At 40.5% G+C, this 13,844-nt stretch overlaps 1 protein-coding gene across 2 annotated transcripts; it reads right to left on the bottom strand.

Moving 5' to 3' along the window:
- Window positions 1-5,748: 5,748 nt before the first annotated feature.
- LOC100286437 (S100 calcium binding protein, beta (neural)) lies at window positions 5,749-7,618 on the bottom strand. 2 transcript variants are annotated; one of them, NM_001146376.2, is made up of 4 exons: window positions 7,485-7,539; window positions 7,164-7,206; window positions 6,757-6,912; window positions 5,755-6,471 (listed from the first exon to the last, which is right to left on the bottom strand). In NM_001146376.2, the coding sequence occupies exons 3-4, from the start codon at window positions 6,892-6,894 to the stop codon at window positions 6,322-6,324; spliced, it is 288 nt and encodes a 95-aa protein (NP_001139848.1). In that variant the 5' UTR covers window positions 6,895-6,912; window positions 7,164-7,206; window positions 7,485-7,539; the 3' UTR covers window positions 5,755-6,321. The 2 variants fall into 2 exon arrangements, with proteins under 2 accessions (XP_014006859.1, NP_001139848.1); XM_014151384.3 differs by lacking the exon at window positions 7,164-7,206 and having other exon boundaries at window positions 5,749-6,471; window positions 7,485-7,618.
- Window positions 7,619-13,844: the final 6,226 nt, after the last annotated feature.

Here is a 13,844-nt window from a genome sequence, read left to right as displayed (position 1 = left end):
ACTTGGGTTCACCTGCTCCGCCACGCGTAAAAGTAGGATCTGGCCATAGATATGAGCCCAGCATATAAAAGATGTATTTATTTGTTACATTTGACTGTGTAAAAACTAGCAGACTGAAATTAAACCATCAAGTCTGCCATTGAACATCCCCATGCCATGATTAGATAGTGAAAAAACACACTTCTTTCATAATTTCATTAAACAATAAAAGCTAATTGACCAACATTTCTGAAAATGGATATATAGCGTTTTGGAATGAAACTTAATTTTCTCCTCTGCTAGAAAACAGATACCAATTGTGGCTGAAAGGGAAATATTTCCTCCAAACCAGTGTGAAAAACTATTCAGTGTCATTAAAACCAAAAACTTGTTGATGCATTTCAAATGCGTATCGATGTTGACGCAATTTCTCTGTACTTTGAATGCAATTGATTAGGTATCATTTGCCATGATTCTTATCTTTTCACAAAAGCTTCACTTTTTAAGGATTAAAAGCTAATACCAGCCTGGTTGAACTGATGTCATTCCAACTGAGTTCATGTTCACTTGATTTAATAGATTTAGATTTGTAATTATTCTCCCTGTAGGACAGAGCTTAAAGATAATTAAAACTTGATAATATTGATGTTGTCTCAGGGGTGTACAGACCGGAACATACTGATATGCTTGCCCAGGGGCGATGTTTTCTCAATCGCTCAGTCACTCACGAATTCAATTAATCAGTCAGCTTACCTGCAACACTCACCGAACAAAAATCTTTACCTTTGTGGTGATAAAGTGGGGGACTTGTCCAGAGTAAAAAAGTTACAAGTTGTCACTGACAATTTCCTAATCCTCAAGGGCCAGACCCACAGGCAGGTTGACGTTTATTGTCATGAATCTTTCCTGGAGGTAGACCTGCACTAGATGGGCCAGCTGCATAACCAAAATTGCCTATGTCGTAAAAATGAATGAAAACAAAAATTTGCTTTTTGTTCTTTATTTTCTTTATCTGCAGAACTGCCTCCAGGTCAAGATTCATGACAATAAATGCCAATCTGTGACACACAGGTGCTATAGTCAGCCAAAACCATTAGTGGCCATCGGCCAATGGAGATGTCAAGGATTTTTTTTTAATGCCCTTGATTCCTTAGGATCGCTGTTACCATTTCTCGCATTGGAGAGGTTAATAAAAAAAAAATGTTTTACATACGTACACTACCAGTCAAAAGTTTTAGAACACCTACTCATTCAAGGGTTTTTCTTTATTTTTACTATTTTCTACATTGTAGAATAATAGTGCAGACATCAAAACTATGAAATAACACATATGGAATCATGTAGTAAGCAAAGAAAGTGTTAAACAAATCAAAATATATTTTATATTTGAGATTCCTCAAAGTATTCACCCTTTCCCTTGATGACGTAAATGACAGCCTTTAAGGAGTTCCCACATATGCTGAGCACTTGTTGGCTGCTTTTCCTTCACTCTCCGGGTCCAATTCATCCCAAACCATCTCAATTTGGTTGAGGTCCGAGGATGGTGGAGGCCAGGTCATCTGATGCAGCACTCCATCACGCTCCTTTTTGCTAAAATAGCCCTTACACAGCCTGGAGGTGTGTTGGGTCATTGTCCTGTTGAAAAACAAATGATAGTCCCACTAAGTCCAAACCAGATGGGATGGCATATCGTTGCAGAATGCTGTGGTAGCCATGGTTGTTAATTGTGCCTTGAATTCTAAATACATCACAGTGTCACCAGCAAAGCACCCCCACCCACACCATAACACCTCTTCCTCCATGCTTTACGGTGGAAAATACACATGCAGAGATCATCCGTTCACCCACACCGCATCTCACAAAGACACAGCGGTTGGAACCAAAAATCTCCAATTTGGACTCCAGACCAAAGGACACATTTCTGAGGCTGGTAACTCTAATGAACTTATCCTCTGCAGCAGAGGAAACTCTGGGTCTTCCTTTCCTGTGGCAGTCCTCATTAGAGCAAGTTTCATCATAGCGCTTGATGGTTTTTGCGACTGCATTTGAAGAAACGTTCAAAGTTCTTGGAATTTTCCGGATTGACTGACCTTCATGTCTTAAAGTAATGATGGACTTTCGTTTCTCTTTGCTTATTTGAGCTGTTCTTGCCATAATATGGACTTGGTCTTTTACCAAATAGGGCTATCTTTTGTATACCAACCCTACCTTGTCACAACACAACTGATTGGCTCAAACGCATTAAGAAGGAAAGAAATTCCACAAATTAACATTTAATAAGGCACACCTGTTAATTGAAATGCATTCCAGGTGACTTCCTCATGAAGCTGGTGGAGAGAATGCCAAGAGTGTGCAAAGCTGTCATCAAGGCAAAGGGTGTCTATTTGAATTTGAATCTCAAATATAAATTATATTTTGATTTGTTTAACTTTTTTGGTTACTATATGATTGCATATGTGTTATTTCATAGTTTTGATATCTTCACTATTATTCTACAATGTAGAAAATAGTAAAAATAAAGAAAAACCCTTGAATGAGTAGGTGTTCTAAAAATTCTGACTGGTACTGTATACTGTACGTCATGAAAGGAAAGTCCCCATTGGTGCCTGAATGTCATTAATAAAAGTCCCACAGTCAGTCAGTCAGTCAGTCTATGTCAGTAATTGCCATTGAGTCCCATTGTGGTAACCAATCTAGTTCCATGAAACAGATGGTTCCTCTGTTGGTGAGTATGGGAAAAGGAACAAGCAATCGACCCACCAGAGTGACAATGCTCCCCATTTCCACTTTAGACCTTGCTCGTCCCAGCAGGGGAGATGCACTGTCATGCCACGACAATGTTTTGCAGAGACACAGTGGATATGTCCCAAATGGTACCCTATTCCCTACATAGTGCACTTCTTTTGTGCACTACCCTATGGGCCCTGGTCAAAATCAGTGCACTAAATAGGGAACATGGTGCCATTTGGGACGCAGTTAATGAGAGAAGACTGTGATACTGCGACATGCTGATAGCCCATTAACAACCTATTAACACAGCGAATATTGTCATTGCATCATTTGATCCCATATCATGTCATATTCACAGGTAGCCTCTACAGAGATGGGTTTTCCAGAGTATTTCAGCGTTGAAATGTCACATCCAATGTCCAAACTTCAACATGGGGTAATAAACAGAACAGATGGGTTGATGGGAATTTAAGTGGCATACAATTTACCCCCCAGAGTCCCCATCACAGCTCTCCTAGATCAACTCCCAGAATTAATTGCAGTGGAACTCAATATATTGTCCGGCTAGGCGTATTGTTGGATCAGGAACAGTAGTGCTTAACACACACACACACACAATGCACCAGCAGTTCATATATCGTAAACAAACCAAAAATCTCTCTGCGAAGCCATTTGTTATGCTTTGTAATCTTTGAATAGAACAGGAATTGAAGGCGTACAGTGATCCTTTCCAGCGCAAAAACACCCGTCCAGTTACTAATCCCTTTGTTTAGAGTAGCATAATGAGTAGCATAAGAGTAGCATAATGTATTCTAGACTGCAAATAATTATGGAAAGATTAAAAGGAGGTCCCATCTCTACTTTCCAGCTAATGTCTAAGTGGATGGATTTGAGATCTATCTCTATGTAATGAGGTGTGTATGGAGATGGAACCAATATGACCTAATTACAGTTGGAATATCCCACGTGAATAAGGTCTATTACAGTCCACTCAAGTAATGAAACAGCTGGAGTTATTTTTGGACCATCTGTCAGTGTCTCAACAAGCAATTTCCACAACACTTCGACTGTACAATATTCAAGCCCACCTGTCACCTGCAGCTCCTTGGAAGGTGTTAAAGGGTCTGATGGGACTGATGAGAAGCTTCATAATGTATTTTAATTGGCATTTATATTGAACAATATGTTCCAAATTGTACTGACTCATTAGACACCGTGGCCAAGCAGACATTTTTTTTGGTGTGACCACCACAGGCATATCTGAATAACGTAGTCGCACACATACGGTTACATTCCTGGTTAAAGGGTTCGTTTGCTCTTGAATAAGGAGCACGGCAGTGTACAGGAGAGCATCCCGAATTGGCAGTTTATTAAGCCTTTGACAGAGGAGACGACATGACTACATCCGTAGGTCTCTCCATCTGCGCCCGCTCAAAGGGTAGCAGGGATATACCACAGGCCATTATCCAATGAGGCCCTGCCAATTAAGAGGGTTACAACCAATAAGAAGGATGCATTTTGGGAACACGCACTCACTCAACAAGTGCACGCATGTTTTAACAGATGCATCGTGGGCATAATAACATTCCGCTGTCTATTCTCATACTCAACACATACATCTTGCCTAGTCGTGTCAAAATGACCAGGAATCCATCAAGTAAGCGCGTCAGAGATTTATAGTCCAATTCAACTTTTCCCAAATGCCATTAATGCCTGTCTCTATTGAGGAGTAAAAACAAGTTATTTGCCATCTCACAATGTTCCATCAGAGTTTTGGAGCACTGCCCATCCACTTTATTTCCTGGTCTCACACTCGGGCTGAGGCAGCTCTCTATACCTTTATACTATGTTCAGCACCAGATGCAGCAGCCTGTGTTGAATGGTGTTTAAATGAGGCTTTCATGTCCTGATTGCATAAATACTTTTTACATTTTATATCCACAATAAGTATGCTGTAACCCAGCGCTGTCATGTCCATAGGAAAAAGCCATTTCAGACTATCAAGTTAGAGTAGCTAGCTCGTTTAACTATCTTAGCTGGCAAGGTTGGTAGACTTGAGAAAAGCAAGCTATAATTAAATGAACTGAATAAGACTCACATTCCTTTCAGTCTTTTACTCAGCTTTTAGCAGAGATGCATATTTTGTTTCTTTTAAAAAAGAACCAGCATTTAGAGGGACACAGACAGTTCAAGAGGTATGCTTAGATGTGCATAAAAATAAACATGTACTTTTTGACATAGAATCAAGCGTAATGATTATGGCTCTAGATTGCAGGAAAGTGCTGTTCTAGGTGTTTGATAAACGCAGACGGGGAGCCTAGCACCCCTGCGAACAACCCCCCCCCCCACCCCCAGCCATCCTCACGTACTTTATGCCTCCTGCCCTCCTCAGATTTTTGGGGTGCATGACGCAGCTGACGGTACCATTGATTCTGAGTGATAGAAGAATCCATTGTCAGTGACTACATGTTTGTGTACTTGTGGATCATGTATCTACAGTAATTCTGCTTCTGCTACAGTAAACGGATCAATGTGGCCCATGTTTAACCTGTCGCATCACAAAACTATTGTCCCCTTTCGTGTCCACTCTAAAAGGTTTTACTGTTTTGATTTACTGTTTTTTCAGAGAGAAAAATCTCATCTTGTGTCAGCCCTTGTGTGTATACTTTCTGAGAACATGGTCTCACAGGAGAGTGCTGCCTTTGGCTCAGTAGACAACTCAGTTTATTGCTTTCACTGTCTCTTCCTTCCCAATACAGTTAAAACACAGAGTTGGCGACAGACATCAAGAGGTAGCACGTATGGCACGTAGCTATGATAGTATAGAGATGTTTACTGAAGACGCATCAGGAAGATTTATACATTCTCTGTGTCACTGATTCAATATCTTTTACGTACATCCAGTAGGTGCCAATAATTTTGTCATGGAGCAACACTGCCACTTAGGGGTACACATCACAACTTTTCAACAGGAGACAGAAATATGAATTGTATGAATCTAAAGTAAAAAAGGACATGGTGTCACTGGTGAAAAGTATGTCCTTGTATTCATTTTATCATCTTTATTGATTATCTATGTTATACTTTTAATAGCATCTCACAAAGCACAGTTCAATTTGAAAACCATTTTCATAAAAACAGAATTCAATTCAAGATATTGTCTGGAAGGCAACATTTTTTGGGGTCAAAATCAAACTGGAGAATACTTGTTTTACTTGCCAAACCGTGTCCAATGAATGGGGTAGCTGATTATACATGCATTGTTAGTGATAACAATTTAACCAATTTAGAGCCGCAGAAATGCATGAATCTATTACCTTGGTTCTCAGCTTTACAGTATTCAAGATAAGTGCTCTAAGCTTTGTTGGCAAAAAACTATTCTATGAAGTTTCAGGACTAAACCAATTTGGCTTTGTCAACTCACAGGCAATGAAACAAAGTGTGTTAACCCTTTGTAAGCAAACAGGGTATAAGAAACCTATTGAATCTAAATGGGACCAACTGGAAAAATACAAAGTTTGCATTGACATTTCAGTTTTTTTATCAAACTAAAGTTCCTACTTTATAATTTACTGGCTTTCTCTCTCTCTCTCTTGTTGAACTGGTGCCTAGCTACTCGTCCTCATGGTGCTCGCAGAAATCATGGCAGCAGACAGTTACCATGGTGATAAATGTCATGAACTCTTGGAAGTCCAATTCTGAGTCTCCATCCGTGTCCAGGCTCTCCATCAAACTGTCCATAGTGGCCTGGTCCTTCACTTGCTGAGGGCAAAAACAGATAAACAGAGATAGATAAGGTCATATTTGATGACTAAAGGCGCATTCTGCAATATTTACAGCTGGTTTTATGGTCATTTCACCCATTGATTATAGAATAATAATGTATGAATGCCTCACCAGCTTAGTGCAACAAAGTCTGTAGAATTATATATGATGTATTGATAAACGTGTATTACGCTGTAACCATAGCCTAGATCCAAACTGCATGTTCAATTTAAACAATGACGTATGAAATATTATAGTGAAATATGGTAGTGATATACTCACCCCTGTAAGGGCTGGTAGCTCCTCATTGATCAAGTCTTTTAGTTCACTTTTCTTTAGTTTGTGCTTGTCTCCTTCTTTCTCTGCGTACCTATGGAACACCTCCATGATGGTGGCCAGTGAACTCTCCAGATCAGTCATTGTGGTTTGCAATGTGATCTATAAAGTATAGCAAAAACATTTCATCTCTAGGCCTACGATGTGACATAAACAACACGCACAGATGTAGGATCTTAATTTGAGCCAGTTTGCTACAGCAGGAAAATAATCCTGCAGCAACACGAAATATTAATTATTATGTGGATAATAATTAATGGACATTTTTGTAGGGGTTGATACATCTCTCATCAAGGAAAATCAAGTCTGAAATTTCAAAGTGGAAGAAACTAACTTCAGAAGTATTTTTTTACCTCAAATATACTACAAGTTTTACATTTCCTGCATTGGAGGAACCTGCAACAGGGTGATAAAACAGTAAGATCCTACACCTGTAAGCAGTCATGTAACTTCAATGCATCAGATGATGACATTCTATCTCTCAGACCTCTCGCTCTCAACAAGAAAAAAAGACATCACAGCGATTAGCGGGGAGTAATCAAGATACTCATACAATTTGAAATAACATTTTAAGCCTGTCGTTACACCGTACAAACCCCCAAATCAAACGAATGCCTCCAGTTAAAGATCAACTCACTAAGAAACAGCAGATACAGTAAAGAATCTTGACCTACCAGTGTGTCTCGGACTGAAACAAAGGTTATTTGCAGATGAGAGTGAGTAGTGGCTGTGGAGGGACAAAGAGTATAGGCTTTTATAGTTGGTGTGGGGAGGGTCTAGTGCCTCTGGTCAACCACCCTGCCAGTCCAGCACACTGACCAATAGGCTCTTTTTCACCCTCTCACTCCACTGTATTCTCACACAGAATTCACCATTGATGGCTATGCCAGTCTTTTACCATGTTAAAATGGTCAATTTACAGTATTGTTTGAATACCATTGTTTTGAATGACAGTATGACTTTGAGCTGAATTTGTGGATTTGAGCTTCCAGGTTTACAACTGATGTGTAAGAAAGATTGCATTATATCATAATAGGCTATTTAATGTTCATATGATTGTACAGGCAATACATTTTTTGGGTCCTTAAAAAGTTTAGACAATTTACAATTACGAACTGTAAACCCCCGTTTAAAGTATTGCCAAACGAATTAGGCTAAAGCAAACAAACAGGCCTTTCACCTTCTCCCCCTTTCCGTCTCCCTAACCTCCACCCTTAAACCACTTTACCTGTAATTGTAAAGAGGATTTTCTATGCATGGCCATTTGTATTGATCCCTCAGACTTTGGACCTTCTGGTTGCCACAATCCCCACCAGCGTTTTGTCTGAGACAATGGCCTGTTTCAGAGGAAATGGATGGTTGTGCATGTTAATGAACACATTTCTTTTCACTTGTGGAGTTGGCCAGACATGTGCCCTATGCATCCCCGGACTACTAAGCAGGCACAGCCATCCATGTCAACCTCATGTTTAAAAAAGTTAAATATGTTGTGTTGTTTCACCAGGATGAATATATGCCTGAACTTTAGGAATGATAAGTGTTTACAGTTAACTAGAGCAGAAATAGAGAGGGCTCAGATTTCGTTTATTTACTATTGAGCTAAGTCTTCCAAATTTGAGGCGTCTAAAGTCTAGGTATGCATAAGATACCAAAATCTTAACCTAGAGTAGCAACATAATCCCTTACCATTTAATTAAAAAAGAGGTTGAAAACAAATGTGATCAAGTTCCAAAATACATTGAATTCCTGTTCTATTGACTTCTCCCTCCCACAAACTCTCTCAACTCTCTGGCCAGCATCTGTTTTGCATTCTTCTCAGGAAGCATTTGGGAGAAAGTGTTTTTTACTGCATGATAAATGTTTCTTTGTCTCTTCCTAAATATATTTCACATACTTCTGACAACAGTTGACCATTGTCCACTGAAAACAGTTGTTCTTGTGTGAAGAAATCACCGTTGCTTGCTTTGAAAGACTGTCTATAGTCATTGTAGTCAGATGACCATAGAAACAGATCCAGTCAAATCCACAATCTATCATTTTCGTACCTCTTCTCTCTCCAACTCATTCATTAAGCATAGAACAAACTACTCTCTGGAAAATGTTATTGGTAGGAGGTTGAGTTTGAGTTTTTCTAGATGATTTTAGCTGAGCTCAGAGAAAAATCCACCCAATCCCGAACAATCCTCTGATCATATCATATGCACTCTATCCAATGACCTGACAGGACTGTTGGGCGGGTAGGTGAGAGTTGACAACATGACTCCGAGCTGAGAATAAATACATTTCTCTCTCTCGTTCTCTCTCTCTCTCTCTCTCTCTCTCTCTCTCTCTCTCTCTCTCTCTCTCTCTCTCTCTCTCTCTCTCTCTCTCTCTCTCTCTCTCTCTCTCGCTCTCTCTCTCTCTCTGATCAATGATGACCCTATGAGAACAAACAAATCGGTGTAATGGTAAATGCAGCATTATTTCAGTGTATCACGTATCAAGTAAAAGGGTTCACACAGTTCATGATGAACAGAATAAAGTATTGTATTTGTATTGGGTCTGGTGGGTCTGACGGGTCTGGTGGACTTGTGACTTCCCATCTTTAAGAGATGCATATGATGAGCCACGGTGGTGGGGGATGCTGGGATAGTAGTGAAGACACAACAGACAGGGCTCTGTAAAGACCAGGAGTTGTATAACCAGGATGTGAGTGTGACTGTCACTCCTTGTCCATATTGGTTTGCGATCCATCAATGTCTTTAATATTGCTATTGATACTGGTGTTAACCCAACCCAAAAACTGTATTATATGGCTTGGAGATGTTGGTAGACAGATTTGTTATACTTGTGGCTTAAAGCAAGAGTACTTAATTGAAACAATAAGAAAGTGCTTACCCCACCTCTATTTTGGTAAAAAGCTGAGGGTTGGGCCTGGAGAAATGTAATCACTCTGAAATTCATAGACAGAGCTATGGATGCAAGGACTGATCATCCATCATCTCATGGATATAATGGATGTTTTGAGGTTATACAGTGTTTGTTTCCTTTTAAATTGCTTACAAACATTGCAGTAAAAAACAAGCTTATATGTTGGGTTCTGATGGGGTACGACAGTTGAACTAAGCTCATTTAGAATTTTTATTTATTTATTTTTATTTCACCTTTATTTAACCAGGTAGGCTAGTTGAGAACAAGTTCTCATTTACAACCGCGACCTGGCCAAGATAAAGCAAAGCAGTGCGACACAAACAACACAGAGTTACACATGGAATAAACAAAACATACAGTCAATAATACAGTAGAACAAAAGGAAACAAAAAGTCTATATACAGTGAGTGCAAATGAGGTAAGATAAGGGAGTTAAGGCAATAATATCATCATCAATATATCATGAATTTATAAGTCCAAAATTGATATAGCAAATAAAGATTCTAGATAAGAATTCGAGTTCAGTATTCTAACTTTTTTTAACATTTGAGTTGACATTTTACAAGTAAAAAAATCCCCCTTAAAATGTTTAAGAAAAGATTTCTCGCTGTAACTCTCCAAAAGAGAGATGTCAGCTTTTGTAGTGTGAGATAAAGCGGTCTCCCTGTGTTTTGCTGTAACCATGGCTACAGGTCAGAGCCTCTCGCTGAGTTGAAAAGGTTTGCCAAGTGGCTGACTCATCCCTGGCAGAGTGCCAGGGAGCTCTAGTGGTCTGCACACTGACTAGGGGAGTAACCAGGGGTAGAACTAAGAAAACAACACTGAGGTTTGGTCATCTGAGGACATACAGTATGTTCTCATCTCTCTTCTTCTCTCTCCTTCTCTCCCCTTCTCTACCATTCTCTTCTCTACCATTCTCTCCTCTTCTCTGACCTTTCTTATTCTCTCCCTTATCTCCCCTTTTCTCTCTTCTCTCCTTCTCTTCCATTCTCTCCCCTTCTCCAGTTGGTAAATTTCTACTTCAACTGGGTTATATATATTGCTTGTAAGTCATGCATTAGAGTGGGGCTTTAGGTTAACCAGTTATTCCACTGATCCCCTTAGCTTGCCATTTAAAAGATCTCTAGAAATGTAATGTTGGACTCGTTGCCACAAGGTGGCACCCATGCTGTACATAGAGGACACGTTTCAAGTTTCAAGACACAGAAAAGGTTAGCAGTTTCATCATGTACCACCCATCAGATTAAAAAGACTCTATCAGATTTTTTTTTAAACGCACTGTTTATGATATGGATGAGGAGAGAAAGTCACATCCTTCAGGGAACACTGCTTTTATGAGAAGGAAATGTAATGTTTCCTTCAACACACAAAGACACTTCATTTTCCTCTGGATTCAATCCGTGTTCAGGGACACCACTCCTCATCAACTTCTACTAATTACATTGCATCTATTAGCATATTTGATGTACTCCACAGGTTATCATCAAGTCCCATCGCCAGCGTTTCCACAGATAAGTAGAGCATTTCACTGGAATTGAGTGGCGAATAGGTTGAGGAAGTTTAGGGACGATCTATTCTGCAAAGTAATGAACTCTATATGGTGAGGTCTCAGTATTTCAGCCTCCAGTATTTCAGCCTCCAGTGTCTCAGCCTCCAGTATTTATGCTGCAGTAGTTTATGTGTCGGGGGGCTAGGATCAGTCTGTTACATCTGGAGTATTTCTCTTGTCTTATCCGGTGTCCTGTGTGAATTTAAATATGCTCTCTCTAATTCTCTCTTTCTCTCTTTCTTTCTTTCTCTCGGAGGACCTGAGCCCTAGGACCATGCCTCAGGACTACCTGGCATGATGACTCCTTGCTGTCCCCAGTCCACCTGGCCGTGCTGCTGCTCCAGTTTCAACCGTTCTGCCTGCGGCTATGGAACCCTGACCTGTTCACCGGACGTGCTTGTTGCACCCTCGACAACTACTATGATTATTATTATTTGACCATGCTGGTCATTTATTAACATTTTAACATCTTGACCATGTTCTGTTATAATATCCACCCGGCACAGCCAGAAGAGGACTGGCCACCCCTCATAGCCTGGTTCCTCTCTAGGTTTCTTCTTAGGTTTTTGGCCTTTCTAGGGAGTTTTTCCTAGGGAGTTTTTCCTAGCCACCGTGCTTCTTTCACATGCATTGCTTGCTGTTTGGGGTTTTAGGCTGGGTTCTGTACAGCACTTTGAGATATCAGCTGATGTACGAAGGGCTATATAAATACATTTGATTTGATTTGATTTGAGGTACCTTGCTAGCAGCGACTCCCAGAACATTTCCCTCTGAAGAAAATAGATATCTGGAATTGGTTCATTCATTATATGATAGGAGTTAGATGAGAGTTAGATTTTAGAACGATAATAATGTTACAGTATTCACCACTAGAGGGAAGTAACTAAACACTTTATTTGGTAAAGAAGTTGCGACTTCAGCTCTTGAATGCATGGCATACCCACATACAGAACACCCATTGGCTGGTAGTAGGCTCTTACAACCCATCTCAGTAGGCTTGTAAAAGCCAATCAGATCAAGATGTATGTCATAGAGCGCGTTCCTCTGCACATGTGTTGCTGACGCAAGCCAGATCTTACAACGCCTGGATAGGCATTTTACCTATCAACGCGAGCAGTCGCTTTCCCGTGCTCAGATGTTGCATGCATCATTCAATGGTCACATGCCACATAATCGACTGTGCAGTCGGGCACCAGATTGCTATAAAATATGATGTGATTAGCTGATACGTAAAATACCTTATCCAGGCGTTGTAAGATCTGGCATGCGTCAGCAACGCCTGGGCAGAGAAACACACCCACCATCTTCTCGATGTCACAGACAGCCATGTGATGAGATAAGTGTGGGCCAACTTGGAGTCTTCACACTTGATATATAATAATAATATGACATTAGGCAGACTCTTTTATCCAATGAGATTCACTGTCATGCGCGCATACATTTTAAGATATGGGTAGCCCCAGCAGGAATCGAACCCCTTAACCCTTAACTTTGCAAGCACCATGCTCTACCGACTAAGCCACACAGTCTCTATTGATTGGTAGTCATCAACACTGTGTCTATATTAGACAAATACTGTGCCATACTGACACTCCATCCACCTTAGCAGTTGTCTGAAGATTGGCCGATGACACCCACACTCTGGATTAACTACTAACTGGCAATTGGCCTTCTTCCTGAGTGCCTCTCAGTTCATCACAGAGTAATCATGAGAGAGCCTATATCCGTCAATCCTAATCCGTGTGTGTGTGTGTGTGTGTGTGTGTGTGTGTGTGTGTGTGTGTGTGTGTGTGTGTGTGTGTGTGTGTGTGTGTGTGTGTGTGTGTTCCAATGCAACTCTCACTGAAAGTAGGACAGGGGTCAGGGGATACAATCCCCACCCACAATCTACTTAATCTTCATCCCCCCACAAAGAAAACACCCAGATGGACAGACATCCTTGTTGGCCAACACTCTAAGTATATTTCCTGTGTACTACAGCTCTATTTCCTGTGTACTTTAGACTGATAGTGCACTACCTGTATGGACCAATTTTTTGATGCCAGAAACACATACTGTAATATTAACTAGTCTTTAACTATGGATATTTCCATATAGCAAAGAAAGCAACAATAGGCCAATTTAGAGGGGCTTTATTTGTTGACTGGAGAACCTGCAGATTGAAGCTCAACTCAGTTGTAAATCAGCCTTGGCAACAGTAGTGCTCCTCTGTTTGTATACACTTGCAAATGAAGTGGCTCAGTCAGGAGACTTCTAGAAGTGACCAGGGACAGGAATAGCAACATCTACACCCCAGTTAGATTATGGGTCAGTGTACTAGCAGGGCTGGGCAGGGCTGGGGAAGAGTAGTGTGTGTGTGTGTGTGTGGTGTGTGTGTGGGTGCCTGCTTGTGTGTGTGTGTGTGTGTGTGTGTGTGTGTGTGTGTGTGTGTGTGTGTGTGTTGGCTAATCCTGTCATTCAGACTCTACTAACTCTGGCAACTGCCTCAGTGAGACAGACAGCTAAAGTCTTTGGAACAAGTCTCGACTTGTTCTGAATTCTTTGCATAACACCAGAAGAATAACTACTGTGATAA

The sequence above is a fragment of the Salmo salar genome, chromosome 17, assembly GCF_965601325.2.
Source record: "Salmo salar chromosome 17, fSalSal1, whole genome shotgun sequence".
In the NCBI taxonomy this organism is placed as follows: domain Eukaryota; kingdom Metazoa; phylum Chordata; class Actinopteri; order Salmoniformes; family Salmonidae; genus Salmo; species Salmo salar.
Note: the sequence above shows the minus strand (reverse complement) of the source record. Positions and strands in the feature narration are given on the sequence as shown.

Bases quoted from the DNA above. Each gene is read 5' to 3' on its own strand.
- LOC100286437 (XM_014151384.3), bottom strand. From the start codon at position 6,894: ATGACTGATCTGGAGAGTTCACTGGCCACCATCATGGAGGTGTTCCAT. The intron at 6,472-6,756 runs GTGAGTATATCA...TTTTGCCCTCAG, and splicing joins AGCTACCAGCCCTTACAGGG to CAAGTGAAGGACCAGGCCAC.